This window comes from Beta vulgaris, chromosome 8 (assembly GCF_026745355.1).
Source record: "Beta vulgaris subsp. vulgaris cultivar EL10 chromosome 8, EL10.2, whole genome shotgun sequence".
Lineage (NCBI taxonomy): Eukaryota > Viridiplantae > Streptophyta > Magnoliopsida > Caryophyllales > Amaranthaceae > Beta > Beta vulgaris.
The window spans coordinates 41,652,691-41,663,668 of record NC_079209.1 but is presented as its reverse complement, the minus strand read 5'-3'; the positions used below and the strand labels follow the sequence as shown (position 1 = coordinate 41,663,668).

The 10,978-nt window shown below is 38.8% G+C and overlaps 1 protein-coding gene across 1 annotated transcript; it reads left to right on the top strand.

The window, feature by feature from the left end:
- Positions 1–5,869: 5,869 nt before the first annotated feature.
- Positions 5,870–10,567, top strand: LOC104901617 (classical arabinogalactan protein 9). Its single transcript, XM_048634570.2, has 2 exons — positions 5,870–6,698; positions 10,247–10,567. The coding sequence occupies exons 1-2, from the start codon at positions 6,036–6,038 to the stop codon at positions 10,328–10,330; spliced, it is 747 nt and encodes a 248-aa protein (XP_048490527.1). The 5' UTR covers positions 5,870–6,035; the 3' UTR covers positions 10,331–10,567.
- The last annotated feature ends 411 nt before the right edge of the window (positions 10,568–10,978 follow it).

Sequence of the window (10,978 nt, the reverse complement as noted above, 5' to 3'; positions counted from 1 at the left end):
TACTGCTACTACTGCTACTACTGCTACTACTGCTACTACTGCTACTACTGCTACTACTGCTACTACTGCTGCTACCGCTGCTACCGCTGCTACTGCTGCTACTGCTGCTACTGCTGCTACTGCTGCTACTGCTGCTACTGCTGCTACTGCTGCTACTGCTGCTACTGCTGCTACTGCTACTACTGCTACTACTGCTACTACTGCTCCTACTGCTCCTACTGCTGCTGCTACTGCTGCTACTGCTACTACTACTGCTACTACTACTGCTGCTACTACTGCTGCTACTACTGCTACTACTGCTGCTACTGCTACTGCTGCTACTTCTACTACTACTACTGCTACTGCTACTACTACTACTGCTATTACTACTACTGCTGCTAAGTGGGTATGAGGAACCCAAACAGGAAAAGGACTCCTAATTGTGTATGAGGAACTCAGATACTAATTTCATGAATCATTAAACTCTATTTGAGTCCAATCACCTTTTCCTAAACCCACAAGGGGAACCTATATAAACCCGGCCCATAAACGTAATTTTTCCCACACAATTATTTTCTCTTTCCTCATTTTCCCCAAATATTTCGGCCTTCCTCCTATTTCTTCTCTCTCTCGATTTTTACTTTTCTCTCTCCTCCTCGACCCGCCATCATGCTCCTCGCCGGTAGCTCCTCGCCGCTGATTGTGCGTCGCCGCCCTCCTCACTGCCGACGTCCCTCTCCTCCCTTCCTTTGGTTTGGTTAATTTCTTCTTCTTTTTCAAGTTATCTTCAATGAAAAGTTAGTGTCTTTAAGAGTTGTTTTAATATGTTTATGTTTAAAAAGTTATTGTTTGATGATTTAATTATAAATCTAAAATTATATAATTTATGTATTGAAGAATTTCTTTTTCAAATTTACTCATTATGTTGGAATTGGTTTGTTAATTATCAAAGCATGGATTTTTAGGGTTTTAAAGATTGGAAAATCATAGTAGTATACATGTTATAGCTTATGAGATTGATTGTTCTTATGATTTTAAATATGTTTAAGCATGTTTAAAAAGAGTTTTAATACATAATACGGTTTTTTCACCATATACCCCTGACAAATTTTTTTTTGCACCATATACCCTTTCGACTTTTGAAATTCACCATATACCCCTAACTTTTGAAGAAATACATCCAGTTACCCTTAATGACTAACGGCGTTAAACTCCGTTAGTCATTAACCCCTAATCACCCTCTAATCCTGCTTAACTAACCTAAATCTAACCCTAAACCTAACCCTAACCCTAATACTCTATCCCTAATACCCTACCCCTAACCCCATCACCCACTCACACCCCCACCCCCACCACTGCAGTCCTCCTCCCCGCCACCCCCGAAGGCCCCCCATCCGCCACCCGTCGCGCCCTCCCCTTCCGCCGCCCACAGCACTGCAACCCCCTCTACCTTCCGACACCCCGCAGCAGTCCCACTCCCACCCCCTCCCCCCACTGCAGTCTCACTTCCACCCCCCAGTTACCCCGCACACTACAGTCCCCCCCCCCCCCGCGCAAAATTGCTTTCCGGCTGAAATCTGGCTTTTATCAGGGATGGTACGATGTTTTTCAGGGAGGTACGATGATGGTGCGAGGTTTTTAGGGTGGTGCGAAGGGTTTTCGCGGTGGTGCGAAGATTTTAGGAGTGGTGCGATGGTGGTGCGATAATTTTAGGGGTGGTGCGAGGGTGGTGTGGGGGTTGTGCAACGGTTTCAGAGCAGAGAATCCGGTGGGGTGGGGTCGGCGAAAATCCGGTCAGGGTGGGGGTAGGGGTCAGGTGCGAATATCCGGTGTGGGGTGGGGTTGGTGCGAAAATCCGGTCAGGGTGGGGGTAGGGTCAGGTGCGAAAATCCGGTGTGTGGTGGGGTTGGTGCGAAAATCCGGTCAGGGTAGGGGTAGGGTCAGGTGCGAAAATCCGGTGTAGGGTGGGGTCGGTGCGAAAATCCGGTCAGGGTGGGGGTAGGGTCTGGTGCGAAAATCCAGTGGGGTGAGGGTGGGGGTCAGGGGAGTGGGGAGGGGGGTTGCCGAGGAGTGGGGGTGGTGGTGAGGAGGTGGTGGTGGTGAGGGGGTGATGTGGCAGTGAGGGTAAGGTGAGGGGGTGATGTGGCAGTGAGGGTAGGGTGAGGGGTGATGTGGCAGTAGGAGGGTGATGTTGGCAGTGGGGGTGAAGGGTGGTGGTGAGGTGTGGCTGGGGGTGTGAGTGGGTTAAGGGTGTGTTAGATGTGATGTTGGTTTTGAAATTAGGGTTAGTATAGGGTGATTAGGGGTTAATGACTAACGGAAGTCTAACACCGTTAGTCAAAAGGGTAAGTTGATGTAATTTTCGAACTGTGAGGGGTATATGATGAATTTGGAAAGTTGAAAGGGTATACGGTGCAAAAAAAAATTTGTCAGGGGTATATGGTGAAAAAACCGTACATAATATGTTGCTGGAAATTTGAAAGGAGTATTGTTGACGAAAATTTATGATTTTAAAACATGAGTTTTGAGAGTTTTTGACAACTAGTATAATAGTACTATACTAGGGGGATTTAATAATTAAGTTTTAATGATGGGAAAGGTTTATAAATAATTTTTAAGAACGGTTTAAAGTATTTTATTATTGTTGTAAATTCATAAACGATTGATTGTGGATTTATATTGGTTGTTTTAGGCGGAGAATCATCTTTAGGCGACTTTTAAGGTTGTGAAAGTGGCCACTCGATTTGTCTACACAACATACGTACATACCTATGTGTTGATTGGATTATTATCATGATGTTAAGGATGAGAATTATGTAATATCATGTATAGGAAACTATTTTGAGTTCATATATGATTACTATTAAGTTGGATTTGCATGTTTTATGCCGTTGTCTGAAACACGTTGATTATGAGATTTATATTATATTTGTATGGAAGATTGATGCAAGCATATGGAATTTGAGAACTTTATTGTATTAATTTATATGAGGGATATATATATATATGTATATATATATATATATATATATATATATATATATATATATATATATATATATTTGTTTGAATCATGCTGTTCTTTTTTTTATTATTTAACTACTTTATAAGGATTGAGTGCCTTATTGGGTAAGTTGATATTTTATACATTTGAAAGATTGGTTGGTTGTTGGCTAGGTTCAACAAATAAGAAAGATTGGATTAAAGTTGGAATTAATCTTGGGTTGTTAAGTTGTTTGATCACTTATCTAATCCTAAGATAAAAACAAAAGTTTATGATTGTTTGATGATTGTATTATCTGTATTGCTTGTGAGTCATAACAAATAATAAATGGCTAATCATGTAAAGTGACACGTGGATAGCAATAGCTTTTGACTTGTGCACATTTGAAGTGTTGGACAAGTAGAGAGTTTGAGTACGTGGTAGTAGCCCATGACTTTTCCTGGGACCAGATTGATCAACGTGTCCTATTTTTATTTAAAAGGTTCCTCAATATCGTACGTTATGGGAATACGGAGTCGTGCCCATATTCCGTCTTCTAAAGGAAAAGCTGATTTTTAGTCAGACAACTCGTTCCATTGACTATTCCATTTAAAGTAATTAAATTATTGGTTGTGAAATTTAGTTCAATAAAAAGTATCTGCAATGTTATTATATTATTATTTATTCATATCTAGTATGTAGTAGTATCATGTTAGGATTATTTATTTGAAATTGTGTAGTACTCAGCTTCGCTGATTACATGCTTTTGTGTGTGTATGTTGATCACGATTATGGCTTATTGATCCTGTGATGTCATATTTTGGTGAGCAACCTCTAGGGATCAATAGTGCATTGTCTATCTACATGTTTGAATATTATGCATCATGGGTTCGAGACTTGGAGAGTTGTGTAGATCATTTATCATCGTTAACCTTTACTTTTGATTGTTGACTTTAATTATTGTAGTTGGTTTTGACAATTGTCGTTGACTTTGACTTTTGTTGGTTTAACTAAGTTTTATTTATAAAGTTATTTATTATGTTTTGACTAAATTCTGTTGACTTTGACTTTTGTTGGTTTGACTAAATTCTAAATAAGTCGATGCGTTATCACACGGGCAATAATGCTTTAATGATTCTCTAAGTTTATATTAAAAATGTATTTTGAAAAAGAGAGAATTGTCGAGGTGTTACAAAAACATCTTGAGTGGACCGAGTTCACGATATTTATTGTGCACCCAAACTGATTTTATCCCAGAAAAACTAATTATATTAGAAAAAGTTGGTTATATCATACATAGACTGACTATATCAAATAACTGACCATATCTTACAATAATTAACTATGTGAAATGTAATTATATCATACAAAAACTGACTTTATCAAACGAAAACTTAATACACCCAATGAAAATGACTATATCATATGATTTACGATGGACACTAATTTATTATAAACTCGTTACATTTAAGTATTTTCTGCACAAACAAAAGTAATCATAGTAATTACGATTTTTTCACCAAGTACCCCCGAGTTTTCAGAAAATTCACCTGGTATCCCCTAGGTTTTCAAAATACACAGGGTACCCCTAAGTTACAAACTAATACACTCAGATACCCTTAATGACTAACAGTGTTAACCGCCGTTAGTCTTAATCATAATTAACCGTTAGTTAAACCCTAAACTCGAAAATCTAACTAGTAATTAAACCCTAACCTTTAACTTCTAACCCTAATCCTAACCCTAAATCCTAAACCCTAATCCTTCCCCCACCCTCCCACCACCCCAACAGCCCCCCTCCCCCACACCCGCAACCCCCCTCTCCCACCCCCACCAGCTACCTCTACCACGGCCGTCGTCGCGAGCCTAGAATCCAAGAGCCCAGTTGCCGGCGAGCTTCCCCACTACCGTCGAGAGCCCAGAATCGCCGGCGAGCTGCCCCACTGCCGTTGCGCTCAACCTTCTCTCCTTCGTCTTTGAACTGAAGTAGATCAGAGTAGGGGGGATTCAACGGGGGGTAGGGAGGAGGGGGATTCGACGGGGGATGGGGGAGGGGTGCGGAATTCGTTGAGGGTGGGGGATGGGAGTGCGGAATTCGCCGGGGGGAGGGGATGCGAAATTCGATGGGGTTGGGGGAGGGGTGGCGATGGGGCAGGGGGAGGGGGTAGGTAATTCGACACGGGTGGCAATAGGGCAGGGGGAGGGGGTGGGTAATTCGACAAGGGTGGCGACGGGGTAGGGGAGGGGGCTGCCACAGGGTGGTTGGGGGGGGGGGGGCTGCTGCTGGGGTGGGGGCTGTCTGGGGTGGTGGGAGGTTGGGGGGTTAGGGTTAGAAGTTAGAGGTTAGGGTTTAATTAGGAGTTATTTTAGGGTTTAAGGTTAAAACTAACGGCGGTTAACGCCGTTAGTCATTAAGGATATCTGAGTGTATTAGTTTGTAATTTAGGAGTACCCCGTGTATTTTGAAAATTTGGGGATACTAGGTGAATTTTCTGAAAACTCGGAAGTATTTGGTGAAAAAATCGTAGTAATTATTCATCATTTGCCAAATATAAAACAAACAACTTAAATCATCACCCAAACTACGCAGTTAATTAGTCTTAATGTAAACGATCCTAAAAATGGACTATTTTATTTCCTTCACATCATACCCTAATAAGAACGAAATACATGTTACAAGAAGGTGGAACTTGTGTAGTAGTATTAGTATATTGATCCATAATAATTTGCATAGCCGTATGGCGTATACTTGAGATTTAAGATCAGACATCCCAACCTGGGCCACCAAATAACCAAGGCCCACCCCCAAATTTTTTTGTTTTGGTTGGTAGTCTTAATTACTAGTGGCATGTGAATTGTGATTGTTAATAAGCTGGAATCTTCCTTACGCAATACTTTCTCTCTCTTCCTCTACACCCCCCTATATTTACTACCTCCTCCCCTTCTTCTCTTCTCCGCCGCTCACTCTCCTCACTCCTCACTCCTCACTCCTCCCTCACTCCTCACTCCTCACTCTCCACTCTAGTCTTCCAAAAAACCAAAAAAAAGAACTCCCAACACACAAAACAGAAAAATGGATCTAAAGGCCACGCTTTTGCTTGGCCTCATCTGCATTACTCTCTCCGTCGTCGGTGGCCAATCACCCGCCGCATCACCATCACAATCTACCCAACCACCACCCACAACACAACCACCACCCACAACACAACCACCACCCGCAACGCAACCACCGCAAGCTAGCCAGCCCCCACCCGCAACACAACCACCACAAGCTAGCCAGCCACCACCCGCAGCGCAACCACCACAAGCTACACAGCCACCACAAGCTAGCCAACCACCACCAGCAACGCAACCACCAACCGCCTCACCACCAACACAAACCACCACTGCACCACCACCACAAGTAGCTCAAGCTCCACAACAATCACCACCACCAGTTGCTACCCCTCCACCTGTGGCAGCAACACCACCTCCAGTGGTTTCTTCTCCTCCTCCACCAGTAGCTACACCACCTCCAGCTACTCCACCACCAGTTTCAGCACCTCCTCCAGTATCAACTCCGCCACCTGCTGTTACGCCAGCTCCTTTGAGCACTTCTCCTGTTGTTGCCCCTGTTGCGGCTACTCCCGGTCCATCTCTTGCAGCATCTCCCCCTGTTCCTCTTTCTGAAGCTCCTGGACCTAGCTTGTTGGGTGCTGCCTCTCCTGGCCCCGCCAATGCTCAGGCTGATGATGAGGTATTCTTTCTTCCTTTTCTATCTCACTTGTTGAACTTCAAATTTCTTACTAACACCCTAACATATACACGTATAGATCTAAAACCTTTAGGTGTTAGATCTGGTGTTACATGTTAACCTAACATCAACACGCGCATGTGTGTTATGATATGTGTAATGTGTGTGTTTTTACTTTTTAGTGTTTCTGCGTACGGTGCACATATGTTTTGGATCTTTTGTTACATTACTAATTTACTGTCATGGTAATTGGCATGCATTTTTTCCACTTTTTCTTTCTTTTGCTTTTGTTTTTATTACTACATTTGCTTGGTAAATTATTTCAAAGGGGTTGACTGGAGTCAACTGTACACTGACATGAGTTATTTTTCCCTAGTCAAACACTCAAACATCACAAATGTACTAGTATAGCGTTGGTTTTTATTTCTTATGTCGTCTGGTCTGTTTTACTAAGCGAGTAAAAAAAAATTCACATTGATTTACCACAACCGAATCGATAATGTAAATGAGATACTTTGATTGGGCAATAATATTTAACTGAAGTATTATATACTAACCTCCGTTTCTTTTTAAGTAACACATTTCTTGTTTTCACGTTTGCCAATGCATTATTTTAACCATTAATATCTTCAATTATTAATAAGTAAAAATTATAAAAAGTTGATATTAAAAAAATTCACATTCAGACGAATCTATCCCACATAACTATGTTTTTCCTAAAATGTAAATCACCAAAGCTAATTAAAGTTTAAACTGTGAATAATAAACACTATGCAAATGTGTCACTTAAAAAGAAACAGAGGAAGTATTTAAAACATTATACTGGATTCGTGATAACGTGTATCTCTAATATATCACCATTTTATAAGTTTTTACTCATAAAATTTGTATTTACTATCTCCGTTTTGTATTATTTGCAAATTAGACATTTTCCTTCTTTACTTTACGTCAAATCATTGCACATAATAAAAAATGCAGATAGTATATAATTTTTGGGCATTGGCATGAGTCAAAATGTTATAATTTCGAAAGAACGGAGTACGCATCAAGCTTTACTAAGCCTTTTGACTTATCGGTATTTAAAATCAAAATTCTATTATGTATGATTTTGTTGGATTTGTTTTATTGTAAATTACTTTTTAGTAATTGCATCTGATTCAAAATGGAGAAAGTGATTTGTAGTAATGATCCATTGAGTCATTCATGATTTGAATTGTGAACATTTGGTTGATTTACAGCAATGTATTCCCAAACTCCCAAAAGCTAATAATAAGAAGTAAAAGTTCAAAATTTGCGCAATAACTATGTATTAAGAATATATACCTAATCCTTTAAAAAAAAAAAAGAATATATACCTAAAAAAAAAAAACTATGTATAAAGAACACTGATTGAATTTGTCATAGATCTCTAAACTATTGTCATTGGAGGCAACGGTAAGATAAACATTATTTCCATTTGCTTGCCACTTTTTCTTATTGAATAATTTTGTATATATTAGAAATTGAACTACTATATAAAGGTGGGTGAAATTAATAACCTTCATTAAAATAGAGCATCGTACACTTTTGTTGGACAAAATTGATTATAAGTAGTAACATAATGGGTTTTTTTTTCCTGCATTAGGTATGTATTTAACAAAATGTTGAATATTTATATGCACTTAACTTCCTTATTATTGAGATAATGAATCTAATACATGTGTTATTAATTAGATGGTAGACATGTATAGCGGTTTTATTACTCAAGTGAAATACTATGGGAAAAGCCTATAGTATATTTTAGTAATGCTTCCAGCTGTTTGTTGCCACATTGAAGATCCCTAGATCGGGATAACTTTGCTTAGCTTTAAAGGGAACCACGGGTGGCCTCTTGTACAAGATATAGGGACCACCAAATATGGATTATTGGTGTAGCTTTGTGATGAATTAACCATGTGCTTTTACTTGATTTGTCTGCTACATTATGATGTTAATGTCTTTTGGGCCAAACATATGCTTTGTTTCCTTTATTCATTTATCAGGACCTACATACTATGTAGCTTGCATGAAACAGACTTTGGTTGTTATGTTTTCACTTCCATCATATTCTTTTAAAACCTCTAATCTTAACAAACAATTGATGCATTCCTCTTGATGAGGATTGATGATTCGAATTGTTTTTTTTTTCTTTTCTTAGATCTTATTACTTGGTAGGTTGGGGGTTCAACTCTTTTCCTTCTAAGCATTTTAGTTCGCGAAATTGACACATTACTGGCGTGTAAGGAAATAGAGATGAAATCGACAAAAAACTTATTAGATCAAATGATCTGAGGAGCATTGGGGTTTCGATATTCATTTCTCGCTAACCCTGATATTCATTTGTCGCTTTAGATAGCTACTGATTACCGATAGCCAGTAGGTACTATATATTTTCGCCGTTTGTTTTAATTGCACATTTTGTTTTTGGCGCTATTTATCAACCAACTTTGTTAAGCTATCTCACATTATAAGAAAAAAACTAGTCCTTTGGGGTCTTGTTAGATTCGTCTCTAATGCAAATATTCCAAATATCAATATTTTTTTTCTTATAAGCAGTTAGAGATATTGATGTTCAAAGAATGTCTTGACAAACATGAAATACGAAATGATGTAATAAAAAAAACAGAGGAAGTATGTCTGTTACAAGGTCCTTCCATCTATTGCATTTAAACCTTGTAACCTAGCTTGACAATTTCAAGCCCTAAACACTATAAAAAGAGTTGTTCCCAGATCTGTTAGATGAAAGGATTCAAATGGATACATTATCCTACGAATCTATCATTTTATGTTGTTGGGTGGTGGTTAAGTGATTTCTGTGGGTCCATCTACAACATGCAATAATATTGCTTTGAGAATACATGTTAGGTGGCAATTATGTGATAGACTAGCTCAATGATCGCGAAGGGAACAGTCCTTGAGCCTGTTATACCTTGGATGCTATTTTATAGGTTATTTTTCTCTGTTTACCTTAATAATTGTCGTGAGCATTATGAAACATGATTAGTAGATCTAATCTCATTTCAAATTAAGTTTTGAGAGATTCTGTCCTTTCTTTTTGAGAATAATTATCTCTGCCCAATATAGGGAGAGGTGCCTTTGTTTTCAAGGTATATTCAATGCTTACTAGATGAAACTCGTGACTTAGGATAGACATGCTAGTTTTAGTTAGCTGTGATTTGTTAGAAGAGTTTGTGGAGGTGGCCCCGCAAGTTACCTATATAAGGAAAAGTCAGCTGTTTCTTAAATACTTTTGTACCCTATGAAAAAAAAAACAAACTCACATATTTATGGATTGGGGAGTGATATGTTTCAAAGTACATAAACGTATCAGAAATGGGGAAACCTCCGGCCATTTTCGGGTTATATTAGCACAGATTTGGCCGGGGCTTCAAAAACAAAAACGTTCCGGGATCAGGTTTTCGAGTTTCATAGGTGATATACAGACTATGCATGAATTGGCATGGCTTAATGTAACTATATATTTGTAGAATGTGTAGTTTAGAGCTGATATGAGATATAAAATTGTAATGCAGAGTGGAGTTGAAAGGATGTGGTCCATGTCAAAGTTGATTGGAAGCTTGATCTCAGGATGTGCTCTATTGGCCTTGCTATTCTAAGAAACATTCAGCTGCTTTCGGTTATCCCTGAGATACTCATATTATTGTTGTATTGATTACATTAATGTATTATTGGATATGTCATTTTGTGCCCTCTTGTATTTTGGATTTATACATTCAGGTGGATTCTTTTTTCTTGTGAGATTTTTGAGGGTTAGTTTATGTTCTCTCCGGGGTGAGTCGTATCTTGTATGAGATTGTATTAGTAAATTCATTTAGCCTATTACTTTTAGTAAATACTGCCTCTATTTTGTCTCCAAGTCTACTCTTAATACCAGAACAAAACACAACCCCATCCCCCCTCCAGGAGGGTTATACGTTTCTTATTCAAAATACGCCGAACAAAAATTATTTTAAATCTTTGATCGTTTATACTTACTCAGTAACACTGTAATAAATTTGTTCGGCACATATATTTTGAGATCTTGTGGCTGTACAACTTATGCATATAATGCATGTTTAAAGGAAACGCACACTCTTGCGTATTTGGCCTCCACGACTGTATTAGATTATTACTCCTTCCGTTCCAAAATATAGTTTTTAGTTTTCATTTTTTATGGTAATTTATGCATGTAGAATCTAAGAGGATACTAAATATTTTTTGTTTATTTAAATAGATATTGTATGGAAAAAGATGATTTTAAGAGA